The sequence below is a fragment of the Prionailurus bengalensis genome, chromosome A1, assembly GCF_016509475.1.
Source record: "Prionailurus bengalensis isolate Pbe53 chromosome A1, Fcat_Pben_1.1_paternal_pri, whole genome shotgun sequence".
Classification (NCBI taxonomy): domain Eukaryota; kingdom Metazoa; phylum Chordata; class Mammalia; order Carnivora; family Felidae; genus Prionailurus; species Prionailurus bengalensis.
Genome location: NC_057343.1, coordinates 214,687,363 through 214,704,572, shown reverse-complemented (window position 1 = coordinate 214,704,572; position 17,210 = coordinate 214,687,363). Strand labels below are relative to the sequence as shown.

At 43.0% G+C, this 17,210-nt stretch overlaps 1 protein-coding gene across 4 annotated transcripts in view; it reads right to left on the bottom strand.

Annotated features, from left to right (window-relative positions):
• MTMR12 (myotubularin related protein 12) overlaps window positions 1-17,210 on the bottom strand; it is a 65,770-nt gene that overhangs the window by 33,893 nt on the left and 14,667 nt on the right. For 2 of the 4 annotated variants that reach the window (XM_043600452.1, XM_043600434.1), the window contains exons 2-6: window positions 6,874-6,934; window positions 4,130-4,272; window positions 2,734-2,806; window positions 1,623-1,753; window positions 266-359 (exon numbers count right to left, since the gene is read on the bottom strand). In XM_043600452.1, the coding sequence (XP_043456387.1) occupies window positions 266-359; window positions 1,623-1,753; window positions 2,734-2,806; window positions 4,130-4,272; window positions 6,874-6,934 (502 nt within the window). Of the gene's footprint in view, window positions 1-265; window positions 360-1,622; window positions 1,754-2,733; window positions 2,807-4,129; window positions 4,273-6,873; window positions 6,935-10,148; window positions 10,482-17,210 lie in introns of those variants that run through there. The other 2 variants (XM_043600462.1, XM_043600443.1) reach the window with 2 other exon arrangements.

Sequence of the window (17,210 nt, the reverse complement as noted above, 5' to 3'; positions counted from 1 at the left end):
CGTAAGAAATAATCAAGCCAATAATCCCTCACAAAAAGCAAATAAACCTAAAAGAGAAGTTAAAGCAACAAAGATCGCAGGAAAAAAGAAAAAAGTTTTTTTCTTTTCTTTTCTTTTTTTTAATAAGAATCTTGAATGAATCACCCAAGCAAGAGGCAACCAGTTGCTGGGAGAGAGGAAAAAGCTCATGGATGGGTTTTCTCCTGCTAGTTTCTGTAGGAATTGAAAGGGTCTGCCTGCAAATTACAGCCCTGAAGACACTTACCTGCATGGTTTTGTGCAGCAGCAGCATAGGAAAACAGAAACAATCGCTTAAGCAGTTTGGGAGCCTGGGTGTGATGGATTATGCCACTGACAATCTAGAAAAGAACCAAACAATGGGTATAGTCATGCTTTTGGCAGATAAACACTGAGTCTAGGTTTTCAGTCATGCTAATAGGCTCCTCTGGGCAGCACACAAACACAAACTCTTGTTGAGGTCTCTATGATCTTATCTTTTGGAATAATGCCAAATAAATGGAATGTTAACAATTTTGTCAGGTTTTCTAAGAGCTTTGAATTTCTAGGGAAATTTTTAAAAACCATCTAATTTCTCAAAATCAAGGTGCTACAGAAGCTTAAGTGCCATATTCAGATATTCTAAAAATCTGACACATCAGAGACAGAGGGCTAATATCAGACAATAACCAAGATATTTAGCTATTCTGATCCACTTGTGGCCTTTACAACCTTCTTCTAGAAGATCAGAAAAAGAAATCAATCCATTGTGCTTTTTGTTTGAAGTTGCAAACTAAAGTATGTTTGGACAGATGACTAAAATCATCATTCAAAATGAAGTTTCTGGCTTCTCTGGGACTTTTCCCTGTCTGCACCACTCATTTCCTGCTCAGAATAGGTACCAGAGTCATGCTTATTGTTCTAACTGAACTCTCACACTCCCTAAAAGAAAACCAAGGATTTACTTGTAAGTGTGCACAACTCAACTGTAACCAGAAACAACAGGTGAGCTGCACCCCCCACCAGGTCTCCCCTGACGTATTTACCATTACAGTGGCAAGTTTGAGACCTTTGATACCTCAGTAAGACAAATCTTGGAAGTTACAGTGACCCCTGTAACCAGTTCATACAGTTATATATTTCAATTTGCTGCAGCAACCAGATTAAGTTTCCTTAATGTCCAAAATCACAGGCCTCATTTGGCAACTCAGCTTTGCCCATCCGACCCTATACCACTTCCTCCCTCCCGCATACTTCTACTACCTCCCAGGTACGAACTCATCCATTCCAGGAGCTGGGGGTCCCTGCTACTACTTATTGGAAAGACTGTCAGGTGTGGGAGAAGAAGGTTGCCTCCTGACCCTGGTTTCCCACCTCCCACTCTTCAGTTTCCAGGAATCAAAACATTACGAACTGAAGAATTAAAGGTAAATGGGTGCCAACATAACAGACAAGTTTTCCCCAATTCTCTCTCAATTCTAATCAAAGCATATAGGATTATAACCAATTTCACTTTGCAGACAGGCATGTTCCCCCCTCCACCATCATACAATATAAGCCAAAAATAAGAGTTAGTGGTAAAACCTGATGGGAAAGAAAACCTAAAAATACATGCAACTAGTTACCCTTTTGACTTCCTCTTCTTTTGTGTACCTCAGACAGAAGTGGAATACTCGGAGGTCTTTGCAGTGGATAATGAGTTTCTCGGGGTATTTCTTCAGTTGTCCAAAGAGAGTTTTTTTTTTCTCATCAAACACTACACATCAACGATGAAATCAGGAAGGGAAATCATGTTAGAAGGCAAAAAGTCAATGCTAAGGAAACAAGAAAGACTATTAGGACCTCTCAAAAGTAAGAGGAAAGGTGCTGTCTTCTAAGTAATTGTGAGCAAGGGCCCGGCTCTGAGAATGTGCAAGGCTCTTCGTTCCTCTGCATGAGACCAAAATGAACTGGCCACTATCGGCAAAACGGACTCCAAAAGCTAACATTACAAAAAATGAAAGGGAGTCACTAGGGACATGCTTTCAGGACAGTCAACTCCTGAGTTTATGGCCAGGGGCCCCTCCCTGTCCCGGAGTTCGGACCAGGCTGCACCTACTGGTGTTGGGATCTAAACAGCTACTGAATGATTTCTGAAAAAGCCCTGACTGAAAAAATAGAGAAGTGAAGCACAGAGAAGCTTGACCCTTAGCAGAAAAGACATGGAGTACAAGTCTTTCTCAGATTAGTAAAACATTAGTATACAGTAAAACCTACACAGCTAACATGGACAGCCACAAGTGTGATCTAGCATATAGCGGCCCTGTCTGGGCACCTGGGTGGCTCCGCCGGTTAAGCATCCAACTCCTGATTTCGGCTCAGGTAGTGAGCTCACGATCGTGAGATGAAGCCCCATGTCAGGCTCCGCCCTGGGGGTGGAACCTGCTTAGGATTCTCTCTCCCTCTCTCTCTGCCCCTCCTGGCTCATGCATGCATGTTCTCTCTCACTCTCAAAATAAACAAACACTTAATGGCACTGTGGAGTCTCAGAATAGGTTCCAAGTTCAAGTCCAAGTTCCCCCCTCTAAGTGACCCCAAACAAGCCACTATACATCTCAATTTTATCATCCATAGAACTGATTTAAACAAAATAAATATGTAAAGAAATTTTAGTAAACTGTAAAGGACCATAAAAATATTGTCATTATCAGCTATACTTTCAAAGGCTGGCAACACCCCAGGGGAAAAGATACTTACCTCCATAAATCTGATCAACACAGTGGAGTGTTATGTCATTTTCTCCTATAACCTTATTCTTAAATTGGGTTTCCTAAAAGATTCAAAAGGAAACAGCTGTGACTCTTTTCTGTGCCCTATTAAACATTTAAAGGCAGAGCAAATCACCGATTTCCAACTGCACATTAAAAAAACCAGAGAGGGGATAGAAGAATGGGTGAGAGTGGTCCAAAGGTACTAACTTCCAGTTATGAGATAAATCGTGGGATGTAATGCACAGCATGGTGATTATAGTTAATAATACTGTATTATATATTTGAAAGTTTCTAAGAGAGTAATTTTAAAAGTTCTCATCACAAGGAAAACAAATTGGTAACTATAGGAAATGACAGATGTTAACTAAACCTACTTTGGTGATCATTGTGCAATATATACATATATTGATATACATCTATCAAATCATTCTGTTATACTCCTTAAACTAATGCAATGTTATTATTTATATCTCAATAAAACTGAGGAAAAATAGAGTGTACACTCTAAAAAACAAACAGGGAGATGGAGGCACATTCCCCGAGTAAGAGATGACGAAGTGTGCAAGGAAAGCTGGTAAGCACCTTGTTTTCAAAGCCAGGCACAACATGCCATTCCTGGGCTGCTCCCAGGCTTACCGGCCGTGCCACACACAATCACTCTGGGAGGTTAGAGTCCTCACAAATGCAAACAGGTGAGTGACAGAGCTACGGGAAGCCAGGTTTAGGAAGCAAACGCTGGGAGATTCAAGTATCTGTGAATGCTGTCTTTATTTGCACAGGACAAGGAGCCAAGCCACTAGAGCAGACAGCAGCACAGAAGCCCACACTCCAAGACAGCCAGGGTGGGCTGGGACAGCTGGGTTTGCATCAACGTACAGCGCTCTCCGAGTGGCGTGGGCAGGCCTCTCCTTCACTCCACTGCCCATTCTCCAGGTCTTACAAGGGCACTGCTACTCAGGGCAAAGGAAACCCGAATTCAAGTGCTGCAAGCATCAGTTTCATAATCGAACTCAGTTCTTGAATTTGAGGGACAGCTTAGTACAGAGAAAACATGGGGAACTAGTATTAGGGGAGATTAGTGATTCCAATGAGTGATACATACTGTGCTGAAATACAGAAGAAAGTAAGAAAAAGTTGATGGTGTCAACCTATGAAGTCAGATGCAAGCCAGCATGACCTGGGGCACTTAGAATGGCCCTACAACTGAAAAGAGGTTCTAAAGGACAGACGGCATTCTGGTGTTGAGGACCTCTGTCCTTGGTGTTTCATGTGCGTTGTGAGGGTGGCGAGCATGGTGGGGAATTGAGGAGCTGGGAAAAAAGACAATGGGGCCACAATTTTATTGCTCCCCACAAACTGAGCCAAACGCAGCTCATACATACATCATTATCCAATGCAGAGTCATCATCGCCCAAGAAAGCAATCTTGAAGTCCGTGCAGACAAGTTTCCCATAGATCCCACGCTGACAGGAATCTTCTTGGACATACTTCAGCACCGTGCTGGCTTCACAAAGCAGCTGTTCACCTGATCGAAACCAAACAAGCCCTCCTCAGAGTCCTCAGGGAACATACAGTATGCAAACAGTAAAAGCCTCCCCAGCTCCATTCCCGGGAAAGACAAACACACACTACACTACAGCCCTTCAGAACTCTACGCTTTCCAGCACAGCGGGAGCGGCAAACCTTAGGTGTGGAGATGAAGCAGAGCAGGGACCACTCATAAGTGAACGCAAAATGGCTGATATACCTTCACACAGGGGATTTCTCTACCTTTTCACTGTGAACCAGGAAAGTGTCCAATAGGTGGAAATGATCTCAGCTACACTTGCAAGTGCAGACCTCAGTGTTCCTATTACTTGGGCCCAAAGCAGGTAGGTGTGGTATAGAAATGAATGAAAATGAATGAATGAAAATGACCCTAAATGAATGAAATCAGAAAGGCTCTGGAACGTAGAGCTCAAGCCCACTTTGCGGTGAGAGTGGGCCATCTCTCACTCTGCAATCACTGAAAGATGGCGGGTGCCTCCCTGGCCAAAGGGCTCGCAGGTGGCTTCCTCAGACACAGAGGTGCAGCTTGATCACATTCATTCTGGCTCCACAGAGAAGGATGGGAGGAAAAGGGAGGTCAGAGGTTTGTGGGAAAAAAATTGTTTCCTCTCTTTCTTAGTTGAGAGTATTTCCTCTCAGTGTGTCGCCTTTCCTGCTCTATCTGCACGCACCCCGCCTGCATGAGAAGCTGTATTTCCTGCAGATAGAGAGTTCTTCTCTTTATAGTCAGAAAGATTAGGATTTAGGGATAGGTAAGCATTCTCTGCTCCATGGAAGAGAAGTTCATGAGGGCTGGACATGTGGGTGAGAGCAGGAAAAGGAGAAGGATATGGAAGAAATAAAAAATCAAGTGCAAATATTTTAGAACAAAAAAGAAAAGGCATTTTCTTCCCCTTCAACAGACAACCATCTCAGACCCTCAGAATCTCCCTCTGGATATTCTCCTCAATGACTTTAAATTTACTTTTTGGCTCAAAATTCACTTGGTCTAACTTGCAACATGAAAATAAAGAAGGCTTTCAGACACTCAGACAATCAAGGGAAACATATTATGGTATATTTTTCCACCTCCCAAGGGGTTAATTCCTAAGGAAATACAAAAAGATGGCTCAGTCACTAGGTCGGCCTCTACTGAGACCACAGAGCTTGAAGAAAACAATGAAGCTGGGGCCTCGTTATGGTTTAAAACAGTCCCAGAAAAAGCGCCTCAGCTGGTTCAAGGTGGAAAATATATGAGCAAAGCTTCCTGTGCTTTTTCAACTCCTAGTGTGAAACAGCTTTTAAGTGTGAGTGTACCCCGAGACCAGGCAGGCTGTGTCAGTCAGTGGCCGCGCACTGGAGATGAGACATGGGCACACAGCAGCTAACACAACACCCAGCGATATGCTAGTCTGTCAGCAAGGCACATGCTGTGCCACAGCCACCAGCTTGCGTGTGCAGATAAAGTCTCGAATCGTGGGAGGTGGGAGCTGGAAAAGCTCATGGTCTGGTCTAAGAAATGGAGGCTGCGCATCTAGAAGAGACCTGAGGTACTCCAGGGGATGGGCGAATGCACGTAGCACTGAGCTAAAAATGAAAGTTAGTATCAGAATCTATAACCCAAGAAAAGGAAGGAAAATGTGGTATATGGATTAAGGTTTAGGCCATTATTGTAAAAAAAATAAACAAAAAAACATACAAACCTTTGAAACTTAGACATTTTTTTTTTTAAGTTTCAGGACCCCAATATATTTACCAAATAAGGTGGATCAGTCAGAAACTTGTGTGTAATCATATCCTCCCAATAAACTGGAATAAGGTAAACAGTACCAGAATGAGGCCTCTACTGTTTGGGGGGAAATATACCTAAAAACAAAAACTCACAAAAAAAAGGCTACTGGGATTAGAAAAAAGAAAATGGAAGAACTTAATGCACAGTTCCCAGGACAGCCCCACATATGGAAGGGGACAGACCACCAAGTAGTTTCCGTTTCTGAATTCAGAAATGATTAAAGCTTGACTGAAAAGTATAGAGTCACTCTCTTCCATCTCAAAAATGTCCAACCAATCCAGACTCCTCAGTGATGACCTCAGAGCAAAGCCCTGGCAGTCCCAAGGTTAGTAAACCACAGCCTGCCTGGCACTTATGCTCAGATGCAGAAGACCACAGGTGAGGCCACCCACCAACGCTGCCGGGGGAGCCTGGGCAGCCGTGCTTGTCTAGGGCAGCTGCACGGGGAAGTGGGATGTAGGGCTCTGGAGAGGACCAGAATTTTCCTGACCAAAGACCAGAATCCTAGATGTGTCCAAGTACAGTGACGCAAAAAAGGCTTCATTTGCTTGTGAAGGAGGTGAATTTGCCAGCTTGATTTTCATCAACTTGTGGGGAGGGGGAAACAAAAATTCTTGGCAGATGTTATAATACTCAGACCTAATATGTAGTGATTGAACTAAAGACCTTGATATTTTTGTCCAACTCATTCCTGTTATATGCCTTCTGGATGAAAACAAAGGAGTTTATATAAAGCAATACTAGGGATGACATAATTTATCACTGGCTTTGAGTGGCACATGAGGTCTGATGCTAAACGACCGTTACCTGGCAACAAGTGAAGAGTGACTTCCTTCTCTGTTACTTCCTTCTCGTTTGTGTGAATTTCCTAAAAGAGAAGAGCAAAGGGTAATATTTTTCTTTGTTTAAGGGCTCAAAATGAGTAACATAAAGCCATGTTTTCAGAATACACACTAAAATGTCACATACCCTCAGGAATTTTTTGACAAGCTAGTTACTTTTTAAAAATGTATTTTTAACAAAAAGACAGAAAATTCCAGCAAATTAGTCCAGTGCACTAACCTATTTAGGATTGACAACTATTAGTTGCCCCCAGTGGAGGGGCAGGGATGAGCACTCCCTACCTAAAGGAACAACTGTTACACAGAAAGTAAGGCAGCTCAAACACAGAGTCAGAGAGGGAATGGAAGACATTTCACAACATGGCTCCTCTCTTCCTCCAGTGAGAATCAAGGATCGAAAACAAAAGATGACTGTGTGTTCTTGAGAGATAATAGATATATGTAAAGGGTTTGAAGAACAGGAAAATATGAATGTATCAAGTCAGTACTCGACCCATCTACTCTGTAGCATACCAAGACCCAGTAAAGGCAGATGGGAACATTCTAAATTACCTAAAACCACGGCACCTGGGTGACTCAGTTGGTTAAGCATCTGACTCTTGATTTCAGTTGTCATGATCCCGCAGTTTTGTGAGTTTGAGCCCCATTGTCAGACTCTGCACTGACCCTGCAGAGCCTGCTTGGGTCTCTATCTCTCTCTTTTCCTCTCCCTACCCACCCCCCCACTCGCCCCCGTCTACACACACACACACACACACACACACACACACACACCCCTCCCCTGCTCATGCTCTCTCTCAAAATGAATAAACTTAAAAAATAAATAGATTGATAATAACCTATAAATAATAAATTATTTTTTTTAACTTTTTGATTTTTTTTAATGTTTATCTTTATTTTCGAGACAGAGAGAGACAGAGCATGAGTGGGGGAGAGGCAGAGAGAGAGCAAGACACAGAATCAGAAGCAGGCTCCAGGCTCTGAACTGTCAGCACAGAGCCAGATGCGGAACTCGAACCTATGAAAGGTGAGATCATGACCCGAGCTGAAGTCGGACGCTCAACGGACTGAGCCACCCAGGTGCCCCTTTAAACTTTTCTTAAACATTTATTTTTGAGACAGCACAAGCTGGGGATGGGCAGAGAGAGAGGGAGACACAGAGTCTGAAGCAGACTCCAGGCTCTGAGCTGTCAGCACAGAGCCCGACACGGGGCTTCAACTCACAGACCACGAGATCATGACCTAAGCAGAAGTCGGATGCTCAACCGACTGAGCCACCCAGGTGCTCCAATTATTTATTTATTAATAAATAATAAAATAAATAACCTAAAACCACAAGGCACTGCCATGGGATATAATCACTTCTGATAAGGAATCAAAGCCAGGTTTTATGTCACTGTTTCTCAATGAAAATATCTCCAAATGCCTTCATGTTGGGTTCACTGTTTATTGGGTATTCAAACATAATTAGCAATCCTTAATGAATTAATGGAACAAAGCAACAGTCATAAGTGGCTGTTAACATAACAACAAGAGAGGCCTGGTGAGTCTCCTAAAGCAATCTACCACGCCATCTATTAAGTATTCTTGCCAAAATATCTAACTTCAATCAGCCTGACTTTCTATGTCAATTTATAAGAAACACTGGGACAGGAGAAACATGTTAAATGACACCATGGGGATGCAACAAGTCAAATCTTGGCTGTGGAAAATTCTATAAGACACAACCAACTTTGTCAACAAAGAAAACTGGAATTTGTTTTGTTTTTTGGCATAAGGCTCTGGGTGGTAGGAGTTTTCTAAAATTGTTAATTCAGGTTGAAATAAGCATTACAAGAAACTTGGGGAACAGCCGAGGCAGGAAGAAGCAAGACAGCCTATCTTAAGGCTGAAGAAGAAAGTCACAGCTGTTTCAGAGAAAGAGCTGTTTCAGAAAATACACCACGCTGAGTGTGATGTATTTTAGAGATGCCCACAGTTTACATCCCAGAAGATGCTAATAAATCAAGTCCTTCTGAGGCAGTGCTTCTTAGATGTGGGGAGTGTTCCATCACCTGTGGATCTTGTTACCTCTTTAGGTGCTCAGGCCTCACCATGAGTGTAAAAAATCAGAGTGCAGGGGATGCAACTGGGCCTTTGGTTGTGCAAAAAGCTCCTCAGATGATTCTGATGCATTGCTCTATGTTGTGCAAGAGGGACTATATTGCATATGTAAATGCTACGAGTGTTTTGGTAATTTAGAAATTCTCATGGAGTTTTCATCGTCTGTTATTGGCACAGAACTAAATGAAAGCACTATTATTTTTGACAGGTCTATCATCTTTCTCTGAGGACAGAGCAAAACGATTCATTAAATTCAATCACCTGTTAGAAAACTAGTGATCATCTTGACTAGTGCCTGGAATTCAGTTCAAACACTGCAGCCAGCTTGGAGAGGGCTACCCTATTGTTTTGTCTCCAAAAGTAGCATCTTCCGATGATAAAGAATTTACACTACTTAAAACTACCTACATCAATTCCTGAAATGGTCGAATTCTTTCTTTACATTCCATAAACAAAACAATCAGAGACACCTTTTAGGATTCTGTCCTGCCGAAAACTCACTTTCCCTAAACAACTGTTCTCTGCTCCCCCAACTTCCTGGGGTGAACCCACCTCCTCCCCATCAAATGCCTGGGGAAATGGAAGTGCTAATCATTTTATGTCAACTGCACACATTGACTATAACGGTAATAACCAACATTTATTAAGCTTCTATTATGTGCCAGGTAAGTGCTCTTCATTAGTATCTCATTAATCCTCATACAGAGGTATGAGCACTAGTATTACCTCCATTTAAAGATGAAACTGTGGCTTAAAGAGGTTCAGGAAATTTCCTTTTATAGGAAGTAAGTCACTAAGCAAGGATACAGCCCAACCCCCAACAAGCTCCAGAGCCTACATTCTTCACTGCTGAGTACTGCTTCTAACAAACATGGTCTCCATTTTCCTCCTACAAAAGGGAGAACAGCTGTAATATCCACTGCCTCCAGTAGGAAACTAGTCTATTACAAAACTGATTAGGACAAATTAGAAAAACTCCCTTAAGAGAACTGCACTTCACCATACAGGACATACAGGACAAAAGCATGTGAAAGCTAAAGTCAGCTAACACTCCTGAGAATCTGCTGAGAGGCTGAAAAGCAGCCTGCTTGTTTTCATTCCATTAATTCTCAAAAAGTAAATTCTCTAGTTTCTTACCAAGTTCATATTTAAGGTGCCCATCTTCTCAAATGTGTGATCGACCCAGGGCACCTCAGGAAAGGCAGAAAATGGGTCCTGCCAGAAAATCGCTGATCTTGAAAAGAACAGGGGCGTGTGGAGGGCGATCCCACAACCAAGCTCTCATCAGGCCGGAATGCTTATATATACCAAAATGCTTCACATCAACCCTTCACTGTTTGCGAGGGCCTGGAGTCAAAAACTGAAGTTGTTATTCTCAGCTTAATTTCATCCAGCCAGAAGGGCAAATTCCAAGAGCCAACATCCCTAAAGGTTCCAAAACACAATTTCTCTCAATCGCATTTGGCACCAAAATGCTAAAAAGACAAAACACAGACATTTTATTTCCTCAAAGTCACTCCATGCTCTAAAATGGACATTTAATACACTTGTTTTCTCCACTAAAATAGAAAATCTGAAGGGGAAAATGTATTTGCACCCACATATTAGGTGGGAATGAAATGTACCTTTTTTTACAGCAGAAAGCTGTATTATTAATACAGCATTGTACGAATAATTTTTGTTTTCCCCCTTGTTTCTCCAAACTTCTCTCGGTGCCTGCACTACAATAAGGATACAGATGTGGCCACAGTTCAAACCCTGCTCTGCTACCTATAGACGTGACCTTGGGCATGACATTTAACCTGAGTTTTGGTTTGTTCCAATGTAAAGGGAAACAATACTACCTAATATGAGGCCTGAAGAAAAATGTGTACCAACACCTGGCACACATGTTCAGTAAATGAGAGCTGTAATTGTTGGACATAGCAGTATCTGTGCTTCTTGATTTCCTTTTCTTTCGTTCTCTCGTCCTTTCCTTTAAGGAATAAACAAAGAATTCAAATATCCTACATGAGAGGGGCAATTATTCAAGATTCTGTCACAGGTAAGAATAATTTCTACTTCTCTCTCAGTCCTTCTTCCTACATTAAACTACACTGAATCTACTCAGGAGGCCTCTCAATTCTTTTTTTTATGGATCAGAAACTCCTGCAATTAGCAACACCCAAGTTGGTCCTAATTCTGTAAGACAGCGAGGATACAGGAATATGTGAAGCAAAGGAAAAAGAAATGGCATTTTTCTATTAATAGGATTTGTTTTCTAAAAGCCCACAATGACGGGGGCACCTGGATGGCTCGGCTGATTAAGTGTCTGACTTAGGCTCAGGTCATGATCTCTCGGTTTATGGGTTCGAGCCCCACTGGGCTCTGCTGACAGTGTAGAATCTGCTTGGGATTCTCTCTCTCTCTCTCTCTCTCTCTCTCTCTCTCTCTCTCTCTGCCTGTCCTCACACTTTCTCTCTCTCTCAAAAATAAATAAATAAAATAAAAAATAAAAGCCCATAATGACTTAGGTCTGGTCATTTTGTGTCTTATCTTCTGCAATATGAAGTACTTTGAACCCATTACAAGACCAAGAGAGAAAACTAATGGCTTCCTTAAAAGAATACCACATCCAAGGAATGGACTGCTCAGGCATACTGTACAAAAAGTAAAACCTTCTCAACTGCTGATTCTATTGAAAGTAGACTAAACTGCTGAACTTGAGAATAAAAACCTATAGAAACACTTGAGCAGTGGAATTTAAGGAGGCACACTGTAGACAAACATCACTAATATCTAATCCTTCTTTGGTTCATACTTCAAAATAATTATAAATATACACTATCCAATTCTTACAAATAATTCAGGAAAAAATAAGTACCACAATCGCTACCATCAAATACCCATTCCCAAATCAAAACACACACACACACCAGTCTTCAGAGGAGAAACAGCCTAGAGGACTCCAAAAAATCAGGGTATACAAAGAGAATCAGAAAAAAACAAAACAAACAAAAACAAAAACAAAACCGTCCCAGGGTGCCTGGCTGGCAGAGTCCAAAAAGCATGTGATTTTTGATCTTGGGATTGTGGGTTCAAACCCCAGGTTCAGTGTGCAAATTACTAAAAAAATAATAATCGTTTAAAAAAAAAACCTCCTTTCAAAAAATTGAATTTTTCTTTTAATTTAGGAACCTATCTCTTTGGGTAGTAGGGAGGCATCAGGAAAGACAGAATGGATTCTCATTGGCTACATCCTATAGTTCCTTCACTCCTGTATTTTACAATAGTTTTCTGAACTCCACAGAAAAAGACTGACAAATATGGAGATTCTATCTCAATGTTTTTGAGAAAGAGAAAAGAGTAATAACATCCGTTGCTTGTTGATTCTGGGAGAATGAACACAGTGGAATGGAAGAGAGGAGAAGCAGTTATCAACAAGGGTACAAGGAGCACCCATGTCTGTATATGGATCTTAAAGTGGGTTGGTTATAGGACAGGATGAAATTCCCACATGTACATCCTACTCCTGCTCATGCTGCACCCTGAGTGTGTATAAGGTGTTGTCTTCATGGGAGAATTTATTAGATGAGTGATTAAAGGCTGTCCAACTTGATCTTTAGAACTGGGTAAGTAACTACAATTTCTTCCCTCTCAACATTACAAATTACTACACATCATGACTCAGGGGTCACTTGTGGACTGTAGAAATCATAGGGGCATCAGGGTGGCTCAGTTGAGCATCCAACTTCAGCTTAGGTCATAATCTTGCTGTTTGTGGGTTCAAGCCTCACGTCGGGCTCTGTGCTGACAGTTCAGAGCCTGGAGCCTGCTTTGGATTCTGTGTCTCCCTCTCTCTGCCCCTCCCCCAGTCATATTCTCTCTCTCTCTCTCTCTCTCTCTCTCTCTCACTCTCTCAAAAATAAATAATAGGGGCACCTGGGTGGCACAGTCGGTTAAGCGTCCGACTTCAGCCAGGTCACGATCTCTCGGTCTGTGAGTTCGAGCCCCGCGTCAGGCTCTGGGCTGATGGCTCAGAGCCTGGAGCCTGTTTCCGATTCTGTGTCTCCCTCTCTCTCTGACCCTCCCCCGTTCATGCTCTGTCTCTCTCTGTCCCAAAAATAAATAAACGTTGAAAAAAAAAAAATTTTTTTTTAAAAAAATAAATAAATAATAAACATTAAAAAAGAGAGAGAAATCATAAATGTCCAATCTGTAAATGCCAAAGTGGATACTTCAAAGACCAGCCCTGAGAGGTGAATAATGACAAATATTTCTTGGGTTGTATGCATCAGGCATTGTTAAAGGGTTTTATACTTATTAACTCATGTAATCCTCATAGCAAGCCCTTGAAGTGGTGTTATTATAGCCACTATTATCTCCATTTTGTAGATGAAGACACCCAACTAGTACATGTGGAGGTGGAAGTCAAACCCAGTAGCTGGCCCAGTCTGTGTCCTTATAGGACATGCCGCCCCTTACATGGAATGAAGGAAAACCAGGACAAAATAATCAGTGAATGTATCTGCCAGACCCACCTGAAACCAAGTTAAATCAAGATTCATACAGAGTTCCCAAGGAAAACCTGAGAGAGTGCTGTAGAGAGGCAGAAGGAAGCTGAAGGGAAAAAACAAACACCAAAAAACATGTGCCCCACAGGAGTAATGGCTGGCTGCATGGGAAAGAACTCTGGGGCTTCTTCAACCCCAGCTGAGTTACCTCTTGTAACTTACTCCACTGGGTCTGCTAAGGCCGAAGCCTCTATCACCCCGACAAACCCTCCAGGGTTCAATGGGAATCTTCTGATTCATGACACTCCAACCACAATTAATACTGCTGTATACTGCCTGGACAATTCTGTGCTTCCCTTCAAGAGCATGTAATCTAGAGGTCAACCTAAGAGTCCCCCTTTACACCTCCTTCTCCATCACCCTCAATATCCAATCTATCACCAAATTCCATCAATATTACCTGTTAAAAATGTTTCTAGAATTCATGTTCCTCTCTTATCTCCACCAGCATCACCTAATTCAAGCTACCACCACCCATTTGGACCACACGCTTTGCAGCTGGTCTACCCACATCCGTCCATTTTTCTGATCCATTCTCCACCCAAAAGCAGCAGTGTTACTTTCAGCACACAGTCTGCTTTGCATTATTGGCAGGATGAAGACAATGACTTGATATGGGCCTGTGCAGCCTGGCCCCTACCTACCTGTCCAACCTGGTTTCCTACCATCCTCTTCCTCAGTCTGCACATTGGCCACACTGGCCTTTCAACCTCCCATACCTGCCATGCTCATTCTCATCCTGAGTTGTTTCCACAGGATGCTCCTTCTATAAAATGCTTCTCCTCTACTTCTCCGCCCTATGAAGTTTGTGTATCCATCAGATCTCATGACAAGGGCCATTTCTATTACCAGGTTCTCACAGCCCTATGTATCTCTCTCCCTCCTAGCCCTTGTCACAGTTGCAATTTCACATTTGTTCTATGTATTTAAGTCTGTCTCCAACAATCTAAACTCTGAGGGTAAGTCCTTATCTGTTTTTATGCTCACCATATATCCCCAGAATCCAATACAGGCCCCTGCACATGGTACGTGTTCAAAAGATTTTGCTAATTTCATGAGCAATGACTAAGTAGTGAGATGTTTTAAAGAGGTTTTAAAACCACTTGAGCAGGGACCAGAGAAACATATGGCTTAAGATATGATATCTAGGCTTGAGCCATTACTATAGATGGCATCACTAAATGCTCTAATCATATGGTAAAGTTCTGGAGAAAAGAGTGTGTTCCACTGAACACAGTCATGCATGTGGTATTCATCCAGAAAGACCAGAAATTGTGAAGCCTGTCCAGTAAGAACTGTAGGAGCACGACAGCCGTGGATGGGGCTGGCGTCATCCCAGGATCCGACAGCCAATCCAACCAGCCTCTAGTGACAGCTGCCTGTGTGCTTCCTTACATCGCCATCTGGTTTCAGAGAGGGGCCTGGACTCCATTTTAACCCTTTACTACTTCTATCCCACCGTCCTTCAACTCTTGACACTCCCTGCCCAGCTGCCTAAGAGCAAACAGTGACAATCGTACTTCCAAAGCTATGAAACATGGGATAAAAGTCCTAGCTGACCCCAATTAAGTATCTTGGTTCAATGGGTAGGAAAAAAAGGTAGAAAAGTATGGTTCTTTAATAATTAAGGAGAACTGGTTCTCCTAGTTACACTGACAGACTTTTCTTGAACTCTGCAAGACTCCTGAAAACCAACTCATTTGAAAATGATGCAAATTTTCAGGGCACCTGGGTGGCTCAGTAGGTTGAGCGTCCGACTTCCTGCCCAGGTCATGATCTCACGGTTCAAGAGCTGGAGTCCCACACTGGGCCCTCTGCTGACAGTGCAGGGCCCGCTTCAGATCCTCTGTCCCCCAATCTCTCTTCCCTTCCCCTGCTCATGCTCTCTCCCTCAAAAATAAACAAACATTAAAAAAAGAAAATGATGCAAATTTTCAACAAACGTAGCAGTTACAAATGGACCAAATGATTTGTGTGACACCTCTTGCAACTCCATCTGAGTGTGGACATTTTGTGCCATTACGGTGCAAAAGAATGGCAAAGACTGCTGTCAGCAGTCACAGCATGCCCACAGTTTCCAAACTAGGGTATCCCAGTGGCCTGAGTTCAGTCACAACAGTGGCTGAACATAAATGGGGAACAGTTCTACCACAGTGGTAGGATGGGAGTTGGGGTTTGTAGTCACTAATTCCTTATTTCAACATTTACCCCAATGTTTTGGCTACTGTTTGTTTTAATTTAAAAAGAGAGGGGCGCCTGGGTGGCGCAGTCGGTTAAGCGTCCGACTTCAGCCAGGTCACGATCTCGCGGTCCGGGAGTTCGAGCCCCGCGTCGGGCTCTGGGCTGATGGCTCGGAGCCTGGAGCCTGTTTCCGATTCTGTGTCTCCCTCTCTCTCTGCCCCTTCCCCATTCATGCTGTGTCTCTCTCTGTCCCAAAATAAATAAACGTTGAAAAAAAAAATTAAAAAAAAAAAAATAAAAAAAAAAAATAAAAAGAGAACAAGGGCATGAATAACAAGTCTTCCTGTTTCCGCACGGTTTACCCCAGAGATCAAAAGGAGCCGCAGGAGTACCACCCACCCCTAGGACCTGCCAGTGCCCCCACATCATCTAAAAAGCCCACCCCACGCTGAGCCAGAAGCGCTCCTCTCCTGGCAATCTGTGACAACTGCCACCCATTCTTCCGCAAGCTGATGGCCCAAAGGAGACACACCTACCGGAACCTGGATCATCCACGTGGCCTGGCACTAAAACGTTGTCAATGGCATCTCTTCTCAGAACTGTTTCTGAGAAGGAGTGGCCCAAAGCACAGGGCTCCGATGAGCCCGAGGAGCGAATCTAGTGAGTCAACACTCAAGCTGAATGTCTGGTTACTCAGAGCTGCGGGGTGACCCATCTCTAATACATACCAATTCATTTCAACAAACAGCTCCCGAACATCCTAAATACCTAATGCCGAGAATAAAAAGATAAATAAGAATTGACTTCTGCTCTCACTAAATCCAGACAAATAAAAAGTCATAATTGGAACAGTGGGTGAACAATGCAATAAATACTAGAAGCCTACAAAAGATTATATATCAAGACTGCATCATCTCATGTAATCCTCACAACTCTGTTAACAGCCATTACCGTTCCCATTTTACTGATGAGGAAAACAAGGCCGACCTAGGTTAAGTGAAGTGAGACTTGAGCCTCAGTTTACCTGATCAGAATCATATTCTTCACTATAATATAACCTGCCTCTGCCTGCTGGCCACATCCTTCTCCAGGGCCCCGTCTTACCCCTGCCTTTTCGCACCCTCTTTCACCGATGAACTATCACTTCTCGCATACCTGCTGTACTCCAGCACAGCAAACCCAGGAGAGAACAGAACACACTGCCTCTGCCTCCCCACCCAGAGCACACAGGAGTCGACCACAGTACACGCGTAACAAAGATGTGTGCGAAGTGCTGCTCTCGGGGACAGACAGGCCATGATGGGAACACAGCAGGAACACCAAACCGCACTCACACAGGGTTAGAGAAGATTGCTCCCCTCAGGAAGTGTCATTTATACTGAGACCTGAAAATAAGCAGAAATTAGTTCCAGGCCAAACCACCACTCTCTGGCTGCTCCTCTGCAAGGCTCCTTTCCAGGCGGGG